This window comes from Cottoperca gobio, chromosome 12 (assembly GCF_900634415.1).
Source record: "Cottoperca gobio chromosome 12, fCotGob3.1, whole genome shotgun sequence".
NCBI lineage: Eukaryota > Metazoa > Chordata > Actinopteri > Perciformes > Bovichtidae > Cottoperca > Cottoperca gobio.
This window is the reverse complement of record NC_041366.1, coordinates 11,291,869-11,304,938: the sequence shown is the minus strand read 5'-3', so window position 1 is coordinate 11,304,938 and position 13,070 is coordinate 11,291,869. Positions and strand designations below refer to the sequence as shown.

General features: G+C 40.5%; 1 protein-coding gene across 1 annotated transcript in view; it reads left to right on the top strand.

The window, feature by feature from the left end:
• Positions 1 to 13,070, top strand: part of sardh (sarcosine dehydrogenase) — a 42,103-nt gene that overhangs the window by 21,228 nt on the left and 7,805 nt on the right. Inside the window, exons 13-18 of the mRNA XM_029444469.1 lie at positions 2,035 to 2,118; positions 2,380 to 2,493; positions 4,527 to 4,665; positions 6,695 to 6,808; positions 7,940 to 8,087; positions 11,700 to 11,793. Of these exons, the coding sequence (XP_029300329.1) occupies positions 2,035 to 2,118; positions 2,380 to 2,493; positions 4,527 to 4,665; positions 6,695 to 6,808; positions 7,940 to 8,087; positions 11,700 to 11,793 (693 nt within the window). The remainder of the gene's footprint in view (positions 1 to 2,034; positions 2,119 to 2,379; positions 2,494 to 4,526; positions 4,666 to 6,694; positions 6,809 to 7,939; positions 8,088 to 11,699; positions 11,794 to 13,070) is intronic.

Below are 13,070 nucleotides of genomic sequence, written 5' to 3'. Positions count from 1 at the left end.
ATGAAGGGATGGTCATTTCTGTTTCAATGTTTTTCAGTTCGTAGCTTGTGTTCTCATAATGAAAAATGTACTTGTGTTTTTGGATTCATTACTATCTGATTTATTATTTTGATCACAAAAAAGTGGAAAATGTTCTTTACTCCACCTGCAACACTTGAAGGGACTTAATGTAGATAACCAACAGCTCACGGAAAATTTGTGTAAAAATCAGTTCAAACTGATCACCAATTTTTTAATGCGGCTATTTTCTTTGGTGAGTAAAATACTTACTTATAGCATAATCCAATTATCACTGTCACGTTAAATGTATTGCTCCTACATTTCATAAAGAGAATTCCATCTGCCTAACGAGCACCAGTAACATATGATACGCGGCAAAACACCTGCACATCTTTATCTAAAGACCACACACTACTGTACTGTTTGATGAGGCATGTGCTAAAGGCAGCAATTGATACATACGTACGACAGAACATGAAGCACCATGGCCAGATTTTGCTTCTGTGTTCCAGTGCAAAACTTCATTCTCACAAATATTTATAGACCGCTCATAATTTGGGACTTTATCCTTAAATATTCAAATAGCCTTTGATTTTCACTGAGTCAGTGTCATTACCGATAGCACTTACAAATGAAATCCTTCATCTAATGTAAAACATAAAAGCTGATTGACACTTCAAAGGCTCAATAGATTGTGTTATTTTTAGGCAGAGCTAGTATCCTTGTTGTACAACACTTTACTATTTAAGACTTAATTCCTTACTTTTACAGCACAAAAGACTTTCATTTCCATAACAAGTTTTTATTTCAACATTTATTATCATGTTATGTTCAGTATAATTATGGCACCAGATTTTATGCTAGCCAGCTAGAGTATGGAGCTCTGAAAGGACACAAATAACTGCTCTCAGGTAGAAAGGCTGTCGCTCGAAGGAGAGCACAGTCCCTGTGAGAGTGGGTTGGTCCAACCCTCGGCTGCAAGCCCATTAGACCCCTGCTAATCACTCGTCGAGGGCCATCACCTAGCAACTAGCCTTCCTGCTGTTGGAGAGCCTCAAATAAATGTAAAGAGACAATGCGGAGAGACAGAAAAATCACAGAAAAAGTCTAATTATTATTATTTTCAAATGAGCTCTTGTTCACGATACTGGCTCTTGCTCTTAATCACTTAATTGCTCTTAATGGCTAACAGATACTTAAGGAGTTTGATCTGCCAAAGTGCAAATATTAAGACTGTCTGCTTTTTTGGAGACAATATGTCTCCAAACACAAGCCTGTGTCTGTCTCTGCATCTGAGCCTATCACCCCTGGGTAGCACAGTGGTAGAGAGTCTACCTACCACATGGGAGACCTGGGTTTGATTCCCAACAGATCCTGTCACAATAGGAGAATATTTTAGCACAAACAGGCCATCTTTGACACTGCTGCTTGCACGTTTTCTCCAGCTCGGTAGCATGGATGGTAAATATAGCTCGGTGTGGGAAGGTTTGGCAAGAGACAGCTAGTTGCTTGCTAGGAGGAGAGCATCGCCGAACATACCTACTAACTGTGGGCGACTGTCAATTTTAACAAGGACGATGGCGAGCGCTGAAATATCTTATTTCAACACTGGTTAAGAAATCAAGGATAAACAAGAAAACTATATTTGTGCTAAAAGAATGTTTGACCATCACTTCTTAATTCCTCCCATGATATTTAATATGTAGGCCAGGTAATGTTGTTGTCTATTATTTTGTATTGTTCTGGTTTTGAAGCTGCACTGCATCATCATCAGTGATCAAATAACCTTTGTAATGTGAAAGGGGTTTGCTTGTAGTGTTGAAAGTTCAAAATTATTATTATTATCACCATCCTTTAGAGTTCCTCTTAGTTCTATGGAGCGCTTTAGTGTCTTTCAGCTAAATGTTTTGAGTGATGACATTACTGTTTTGTTGTGTAATGATTCCAAAGTAAACTCTTTATTAGGTAAACATTCACAGCCTTTGTGTACTGTTATAACCTCTCTGTGTGTGTGTGTGCTGTTGTTTGTCTTAGGTACTGACGGAGCAGGGCTGTGTGTTCCAGGAGAGACATGGCTGGGAACGACCTGGCTGGTTCAACAAGGATGGGGCCGCTCCTGTGAGATACGCACACTTCTACTACACACAAATATTGTACACAAGCACGCTAATGATTTATTTATATCCACATATCAACAAAAGGCACTTGAAAAGACATTAACAATTAAGATGCAAATTGTCCCACAAGGCTTGCGAGATAGGGATTGACGGCCAATAACGGACGACACAGTATCTGGCCCAATGCTTTGTCCTTCTCTGCACATGACAACGGTGATGATTAATGAGCCTCTTACCATTTTTTTGTCTGTATTATGCAAAGGTTAAAAACTATGATTACTACGGGGCTTATGACACGAAGAAGAATGTGAACTACAAATACAAGGATTTGCTGGGCAAGGAGTACACCTTTGACTTTCCTCCACATCATGACGTGGTAAGATACCAATCGTAAGTGTGTGTGTGTGTGTGTGTGTGTGTGTGTGTGTGTGTGTGTGTGTGTGTGTGTGTGTGTGTGTGTGTGTGTGTGTGTGTGTGAACATGTGTGTTATTCACTAGAGCAGGGGTTCTCAACTGGGGCGGCAGCGCCCCTCAGGGGGCGTTCAGAGGACGTCGGGGGGCGCTGGAAGCAATATTTTAGAAAGGGGGTGTTCACATGTCTTTGCGAGGTAATTCATAAACACACGCAAAAAATCTACTCCAAAAAATAATCCAAATCTAGTCTGATATAGAATATAACCGGCGACTGACTGTTTTTCCTGGACAAGGTCAGGGTCCTTGAACACGACACGAGCGGAACGTATCATCACGTGGTCACGTCATGTCAAAAACTTCAATATTAAACGAGAGGGTCATTGACATCAGCGAATGCAGCGTGGCGAGTGTGACAAAGAGAAAGGTGGATGCGGAATGTTCCAGGAGAAATGGACGAACGATTATTTCTTTGTGGACACGCTTGCGGTCATGAAAAAGGCTCTCGAGCTGCATTACAGCACGAAACATGCCAAACTGCACGAGCTGAAAGGACGAGTGCATTTGAATAAAGTTAACATTGTGTGTTTTTAGACTTTTATTTGTATTTTGCTGAGCGATAAAGTGCTGCTTGAAAAACAAAAACAAGCGCCGTCCCCCTCAGCCACCACTGCTCGAAAGCATTAATGTTATTCCAAAGATACACCATGAATAAAACTAATCTGAATTAATGTTAAAACACTAACGCTTTGGTCGGGACTTGGACCAGCAGCAGACGAGCTGCACTCTGGCTGCTCGTAGCAGCAGAGCTAACACCTGCGGAGCTAACATCAGCAGAGCTAACAATCAGCAGAGCTAACACTAGCAGAGCAAACAGCAGAGCTAACACCAGCAGAGCTAACACCGGCAGAGCTAACATCAGCAGAGCTAACACTAGCAGAGCAAACAGCAGAGCTAACACCAGCAGAGCTAACACCAGCAGAGCTAACATCTGCATCACTGCTGCTGATTCAGGCTGGGTTGTTAAAAAAGCCGATATTTTCGCCTGAGTTTCTGAATGTTGGAGTCGACGTCGCTCCATTTATAATTAAGGTGTTGGATTTCTCCTTTCCTCTTGTTTGTTCGCGAAACGGAGATAATGTGATGAATGCGCAAAGCAACGCCGTAAACACGGAAACACGCGTTTGGTTTATTTAATAAAAGCGCTAATTAATGCGCTATATATTTATATAAAATAAAACACAGGGTTCCATTGGGGGGGGGGGGCAGAGCCTCAGACTTGTTGCTTTGTGCTCGTTTATTGTTGGATCACTTAAGAGTGCAAATTGTTTCACATTTCTGAGGCTGCTGTGTTTAACACTGGTTACAGTTTGAATGTCTGACCCTGATTGGCTGCAGTCTATGACACAGATTAAAGTTTGAATCTTCTTACCGTTGCATTTATTTAACACTCCTTAATAAAATGTCTTTGTTTGCTCCCTGGGTACATGGTGTATCAGGGCAATTGAAGGTAAAAACAACAAAACATTTGTTTAATAATATAATATTTATTATTATTTTGGCACCTGGATAATGGATAGGGGGGCGCTGGCCCAAAAAAGGTTGAGAACCACTGCACTAGAGCAATGTTATTTAATTACATGCAATTCCTGTTTTGTCAAATGCCTATGGGCCAAATATATTCAGGGTCGCCAGATGAGTGTGAAAACTCTCTCAAGGCTCCCGTGAGGAAAGGGAACATGTGTCCTCATGGGAAATAATCATAGACAACTGACAGTAATGAGAGAACAGTCAGTTAGGTTTATGGTGCATACCGAACTAACTCCACACCACAAAGGGAGAATTACCAACCTTGCCGTCAAAGCCTCTCAAGTAGTTTTCCCTTTAATATCACAGTTGGGATGACGGTTTCCCTCAAGGATCTGACTCCACAATATGTACAGACATCTTAGAAATGCCATGGACTGTGTTAATTGGAAGTGTTTTTTTTTATCACAGATTAAGAGTGAGTGCCTCACGTGTAGACACGGCGTGGCAGTGTTTGACATGTCCTACTTTGGAAAGTTCTATCTCACTGGACCAGATGCCAAGAAGGCAGCTGATTGGCTGTTCACTGCTGATGTCAACAAGAAGTCAGGTCAGTGTGCTGCAGTGAGAACACACACATACACACACACACACACACACACACACACACACACACACACACACACAAATGCACAGACAGATGGGAGAAAAGATTGACAGAATGAAGAGGGCAGATAACTGGATAGAGGGACTAAAGAAGATGCCAAAATGTGAGCAAAACAGTCCACTCTTCTACGAAATCTCAAATACCACTAATGCTAAATGCCAGTTTAATGTCTCTCTCTGTATTTCTTTTGCGTAACTTTTCAAATTCAGACCTGTGCCTGCTTTCTGCAGTGACAGGTGTGTACAGATGTGAAAATATTATTTTATTCTTAGCTTTTTCCTATTATTTCACACTTCATCCACCGTCTGTCTTCACTGCTAAATGGCATAGATCGCCTCTGTGCTGACAGCGATGTCAGAAACTCAGATCAAGTTCAAAAATAAGGTCGGGACAGATGTATCTATTAGGTTTTAAGCATCTTTGTCTGGGTTTGGAAAATGTCTGACTTTGGCAACTCCCAGTGGTACCACAACTTAAAGGAAAACTCCACATGAAGCTCACTTCACTGCTCATGGGGAACACTTAGCTTGTAAAAAGCTATATATATATACAGTATATATCTATATATAGATATATAGATATATATATATATAGAGATATATATATATACTGTATATCTTATATATATATCTATATATATATATATATATATATACTGTATATCTTATATATATATCTATATATATATATATATATATACTGTATATCTTATATATATATATATATATATATATATATATATATATATATCTATATATATAGTTATGTATATATAGATAGATAGATAGATATATAGATAGATAGATAGATAGATAGATAGATAGATAGATAGATAGATAGATAGATAGATAGATAGATAGATAGATAGATAGATATAGATCTATATATATACTGTGTGGGTGTATATATATACACAGTATATATAGATACATATATACAGTATACATATAGATATTTCTACAGTATATATATATATATAGAAAAATAATGTATTTTCTGCAGCCTGTTTGATTGATTTGTTATGCTAACATCTACTGCCACTTTATTATCCTCCAGTCATTATGACAAGCAGATCTCACCCCACCTACGAAGGTAGTTTTTTAAAAGCTTTTTCGATATTTTAGATGAGCCATCATCTGACCTTGCTTACTCAGTCTCTTTGTCTATCACGCTCTCTTTCTTGATCCCAGTTCTCATTCACAGCAATTATAGTGGACACACTTGCTCCGAGAATATTTAATGTCTCAGCAGGTCAACTTTTGTTTTGCACTAACAAATTTACACAGCCGTCTCTTGAAACTTGTAACATCAATCATTCATTCAGATGAGAGATGACTGAGGGACAGTCACAGATTAACATGTCACTGAAGCTCCTTTGGCCAGTGTTTTGACAGGAATGTTATTATTTTGTCTCTGAAATACAGACTTCAATCATTAGGACATTATTTTTGATGATGTTCTCATTATGCATACGTTTGTTAAGTGATGTTCTCATATTTCAGTTGTTGCCTTGGTAACTATTTCTACAAAAAGACGAGGTTCACGTGTCATATCTTTAAGGGAGGCCGACATTTGTAATCATTGCCCTTTGAAAGCAAGTTGTGAAAGAAGTGTAAGTACACTTTTCCAATCTTTGCGCTTTACAACAGCATTCACCCATTCACACACATTCATACAGAGGCGTAGGCTACCATACAATGTGCCACCTGCTCATCGGGAGAGACAAACTCACACACCGTTGGCCATTGGGAGCAATTTAGGGTTCAGTATCCCAAGGACTCTTCGACATGTTGACCGCCGGAGCCGGGGGTTGAACCACCGACTCTGTGACTGGTGGACGACCACTCAACCGGTGTAAAATTAAAATTCATATTTTATTCTGAGATTCTGAGTGGTGTTCTAAGAGACTGCACACTTTAAATCGGCCTGCTAAGTCTGCCACGGGAATAAGTTGTTTATGTGTGTGTTTCAGGCTCCACTGTGTATACCTGCATGCTGAATAAGGGAGGAGGGACGGAGGCTGACCTGACTGTGAGCCGACTGGAGCCTGGTGCTGCCAACCTGCCCCTGGCACCACAGTCCAATGGTGAGAAAGTGTGTGTGTGTGTGTGTGCTCTCTCAGTTATTAAATGTTTCTGTTTATCATCACACCACTGTTGTGTTTCTACATTTACGTTGTATTTGATCTGTTGCTGGATATATCTGTCATTGTGTTGTATCTCATTCTGGATGTATTGTTCTTTTGCTCTGCTCTATTTGTTGTTCTGTCTCCCCTTATCTTTCAATACTGTGTATCTGCTGTCTTCATCATTATACTCTTCTACCTATCTATAATATATTTTTTATTGTATTTTGGTGTGGCTATCAATTTATGTGACGTCTTATTTGTCATTCTACCTTAAGACCCCCCCTCCCTCCCCTCTCAAAAATGACTGCCTTGTATCCATGCAAAGTTTGTCACTTGAGAGGTGTTTTCACATTCCTTTACTGATGAGGGAGATGTCCGTGCACTTCCCTAAAATCTGAGATTCAAACGTACAAGCTAGATTTGGTACGTCATAAATTTGCGCAAACGCTGACATATATCGACAGGGAATCCGTCTTCAACACAACACCGGCAAAGAAACTTGAAACCTCCAGCGCAGAGTGGCCTGTGGACGATGTTTTGACAGCAAACATTGTAGAGTGTGCAGTTTTTTGATGTAAACCTCACACTTCAACTTCCTTCCTCTATCTACCAAAATCTCCCACTAGATACTATTGTATGTTGAACAACCATTAACGCTCAGCCACTGCCAGTTACAAGCTAACGAGCTAACAAACACAATGAACAAATAAAAGATGTTTACTACACTCGCCATTCTTATAAGTCTGCTAGTCACCGATTTTGGTACACAACTGACTTCTCATCTATGTATGTCTATGTATGCATGTATGGCCGAATCTCTCCGATTTGTCCTCTTACGGAGAAACAGACGCTAAAACTATTGGGAGCCGGTGGCGGAGCTCTGTGTTGCCATCGGGTCAACCTAGCGAAAGCAGTGGTGGACGGGCGCGAGGCCAGATCCAGAATCTCCCAACGAGGAAGAAAGTGTAGATGTGTTGTTGGATACTTTAAAAACGTCTCTGGAGGGGAAGTTTTCTTCAGCTGTATGTTTCATCTGTCATCTGTCAAACAATCACTGTTTATTTCTGTCCTTTCCCGGCTTTGCTCCAGGTGATGTATACTACCTGGCCATTGGAGGCGGCGTGGCGGAACACAACTGGAACCACATCAGAACAGTTCTTCAGGACCAAGGCTTCCACTGCCAGCTGACTGACCTGTCTGAGGACATGGGGATGATCAGCATCCAGGGACCCAAGAGGTGGGGAAAGAAAAGAGGGAGGGAAGAGGGCAACCAATGAACGGAGACATTGTCATGATTTATAAACCCAGGTGAGAAAATGGACAAAAGAAGTGAGTGAGAGCAAAGAGCGGTGGAGAGGAGAGATGATTCACATCCTTAACACAAGAGGTGGGGGAACTGAAAGGACAAACCGTTCGATCGATAAGAGGAGAGCAGGTTAAGTGCCTATTCTCAAGACTTAGCCATAGGCGTGAGAGGTGAGAGAGCGCAGGCACAGAGGTTGATTGAAAACAGGAGACAGAAGCATTGAGGTTAGAGGGTAATTCTGCAGTTTAATATAGCCATTGGCTGTTTCATGATGCTGTGAACCCTGAAAAGTAAATTAAAATCTATTTGAGTGAGTGATAGTGATGAAGATTACTCAGAGCAGTTGGGCTCTCTGTGTCAACAACAGTTTACACCTTGGGTTAGAGGTCCATGGGCGGGACCTGTCACTATCTCACCTGAATCATGGAAGGGCCTGTCAACACATGAAGCCTCATGGAGGCAAAAGCAACTAGGTGAACCTGAATGCTACATATTTCCAAATGAACCTATGGTTTTGTGTTTGTTCCTTTTTTAGCCATGCTAGCGGGGTGGCTCTGTCGGTCGGTCCACTTGGTACAGAGCAAGGTTATAATAGTTTTTATTGTTCAATTAGTTTTTATTTTATTTTAGTTTTGACTTTTAATTTCATTGTAGTTTAGTTTTAGTTTAGTTTTCAGAGTGCGTTTGCTAGCTTTAGTTTTAGTTTAATGCCAAGTATAATGTCAGTAGCATGTAGCTACATATACATACAAAATACATGGTAGGAGAAATGTATAGGAATGGCCGTAATATTTAATTCCTTTAACTTTGGAATCAACTTGAGTACTCTTTCACTAACACACACAGTAGAAATTGCTTTAAATATCATAGCAACTATGGGATGGATTGCCATGACGTTTTGTAAAGATATCCATGGTCCCCAGAGGATGAAATGTGACAACTTGATTGCTTAACATCCCATTTGTTTGTCTAATACTTTGGATTGTTACCTATAAAACCAATGAACTTCCCATCCAGTTCAGCTGTACTTAGTATTTTAACATTTCTGTTATAATTTGTTTTTCTTCTCCTAATTACCATAGGATTAATACAAGCTTGCCATGGCAACACTGAAACCTCTTAGTAGAGACTGGTGATATATTTGAGGCCTCTCAGCTGTGAACTCAACATGATATTAGTAATAATAGGTAATCCTATAGAATGCCATGAGGCCTCCTCAACACTGCACTGATAACCTTCAAAGTATAAATGTCGAAAGCTCTGTACAGGATTTATATTAGGCCTCATGAAAGATTTTAGATCCCTGAAGGAGGACGACCGGGGATTAAGTTGTTCTCCCTTTTAACTAAAACCGAAAGAGAACATGTCACAGTATTCCTTTTTTTACCCACCATCCATTGATTTCTTCATCTCAGGATGAGAACTCTTGTTCTTTACGGGGGAAATGGTACTGCACAATAGGACATGGGATGTAGTCCAAGCTTGTCACTTTCTTCTTGCTTTCTGCAGTTTTCCCTTTGTTCTTCACTCAAAGAGCAAGCCGGGCCACCTTTTACCTCTACCCAATCTCATTCTCTGAACTCCTCATCTGTCTTTTCTTCCCCTCTCACCTCCTCCCCTCCCCTCCATACCGCCCTGCATCTTTGTTCTTCCCTCTTCCCGGCAGCAGGGTTAGGCCACACTGTTTTCTGTGTGGGCTGTGTCGATTTCTTCTCCTTGAGGCTTTTTCTCATCTTCTTTTCTCATATTCTCGTTTCTTTAGTCTGAGTCCTCATGTCTCTGTAGATCTTATCCGGCTCTTTCTCAATCTCTATTCCCTTTTTGCTCAATCGCCTATTTTCAGTGTCCTCTTCCTTTGACACATTTTTATGGCCCTCTCGCTTTTATTGCTTACGTCAAACAAGAAATCAGTGCGTCACTAGCAGCAGTAGCCCAATATATACAATATATATATATATATATATATATATATGTATATATGTATATATATATATATGTATATGTATATATATTCAATATGTATATGTATATATATATATATATATATATATATATATATATATATATATAAAATATGTATATATATATATATACAATATGTATATATATACTGTATATATACATATATATATATACTGTATATATACAGTATATATGTATACTGTATATATACATATATATACAGTATATATGTATATGTATATGTAATATGTATGTATGTATATGTAATATGTATGTATGTCCTTCATTATACAATACACACACACAACAAAAATATGTTTATTATGGAGCTCATTGAGTTTTCCTGAGCACACTCGAGCTCAGCTTGTGAGTGTATTAACATCAGTGGATGTTTTCCTTGTGAGCGTATCAATAACACAAACAATATTAGCATCTGTATTGCCTCTCTCTCTCTGCACAGTAACGTAATGATGATCAGCTCCTTATTGTTCCTGCCACAAATGAGGAATTGTGGAAAATCGACCCTCCAATGTTGGGGGTTTGTTTCCTCACGAAGCAAATTGATCTCTTTAAAGTTTGAGGAGATGGGAAATTACAGCGTTTAATGGAAATGCAATGGAATTCCAATTCTTTGTAGAGGAGGGGGGGGGGAAGTCTCTAGACTTGAAGCTTTTTGCTCACACAGCTTGGCAGCCGGGTGAAACTGGTGATGCATTGTTTGCTTTGTAAATATATGAAATTATGTTATATCTTGCAAGAGAGATCTGTCTGTGTTTACATCCTCTGATCCACAGCTGAGAGTCACAGTTAAATGGAAAAACAAAGAAACAAATTGGTGGTTGCGAGACTCCCTCCACACACACACACACACACACACACACACACACACACACACACACACACACACACACACACACAGAGCCAGTCACTGATTATATATAGCTAATTGGCCTTGCTCTTGGTCTTGGGAGTTCAGTGTGTTGCTTAAGGGAGGACAGCCCGAAGAGAATATTAGCCTGTGCATCATACAGTACTTGCACACTCATGCATATATGCAAGAAATGTTTGAATCACATACAACCATACCCGTTTCTACATCCAACTATGACCACATCGATTGCTTTTCAGAAAAAAGGGACGCCCACACAGATGCACAAACATGTACATCACACACAAACGTAACCTGAACTCCTTCCCTAAATATCTTCAACCCTGGCTTCATGCCACACTGTTGCAAAAATATCACCCAGAAAAGGCCTCGACCTGCCCACTCACAAACACACAAGCAGCAAAGTAAGCTAAACTTAGTGCTTTTTTTTCTGTTGACTCATCTTTATGTAATATTGATTCTTAGCGTGTGTGTGTTTGTGGGAGAAGGAGAGATGGTTCGCTTCCTGTCGTTTTCTAGGAATGTTTTCTTGGAATATTTAAGATTTTAGTAAAAGAAAATCTGATAATTTGAGTATTGAAAAGCATACAGATTACGTATCTTTCACCAAACCAGTTGCGGTACAGGTGCGGGTGCAAACACTAAATATATTGACCGACTTTCACTGTTTCTGTTTTCTCTTTCATGTGCAGTCGAGAGGTGCTTCAGGAGGTGTTGGACGCAGACCTGAGCAACGAAGCTTTCCCCTTCTCTACCCACAAAGTTGTCAGCGCAGCAGGGCATCAGGTGAGAACACGCACACGCACACACACACACACACACCCCACACACCCCACACACATGCTAGGTGCCTCAACTAATTTCTCCATAATCCAACGAGGTACATTTGTCAGCTTCAAAATAACCCTGTCAGTGCTAGTTATATGCAAATTACAGTACATTGAATAATACTTCTATGTAAATCACATGCTGTTGAGTGAAACTGGTTTATTATTTCAAATGTTTAGTCAACTGAGAGTGTGTGTGTGTGTGTGTGTGTGTGTGTGTGTGTGTGTGTGTGACAGATGGCATGTCTTAAGGCATCCTTGTGTCTTCTTTGGATATCAAGTCTGTCCTCACCTATTGTTTCTCCTCTACCTCTTACCGCCTACTATATCTTTCTACTTCTTCCCCTGAGGTATAACAAGTCAAAACTCAAAGTAAAGTTAAACACTGTTGTTTTCAAGCTCTGGGGAAATCATAAATCATATATTTATGCTGTATTTTTCATTCATTCGTTCTATGCCAGCGGAGGGGCGAATAAAACATTTGCATCCTGTGAAGAAGCAAATTTGCATCTTCGAAGCGGTGAACTTTGACCGGCGAAGTCGCAGCCTCAACCTATAGCTAAGATGTGTGTTGTTGACCCACATTGTAATCTACTATTTAGCTGTAAAATGAGAAAGTGTGTAACCCAACCGGCATGTTGAATACAGTCGAGCCAAACCCGAGCAATAATGCCTCGGCACGCGATGGTCACTCTCCTGCATTAGCGCATGTGTGACCGTGCCCGAATGCTGTAAGGTAGCTCAGCCTCAGCCTCTCGGTTTGACCTCCACATTGTTCCTGGACTCGGATCAAAGAGAGCATGTTGTACCGGCCCATGCAGCGACACATATGTCCACACATTGTCCCTCTGTCTTAGTTGCTTTTACATAAATTACGCAACGCTCCGGTAATTGCAGTCAGCATCTTCTCACAGCTCGGCAGAAGTGTTTGTGTGTGTGTGTGCGTTGCTTGTGCTGTGATCCAGCTGGTGGCTGGCCTCGTCTGGGTGACATTTTAAGGGCTGCACTGCTGCGAGAACAGAGCTCTCTGTCTCTGCCCTCTGCTCCCCTCATAGCTCATTAGACTCTCTCACTCTCTCTCTTCCCAACTCGCCAGTTGAAGCGAGTGTGCTGGCATGCGTGTGAGATGATGAATTCATCTTTGTACGCTATTTTTCACTTGCATCTGTGCTCTGCGTGTCCATGTTTGATGTTTGCCTGGTAAATATATGTGCATAGGGTATGTATGGGTTTAAG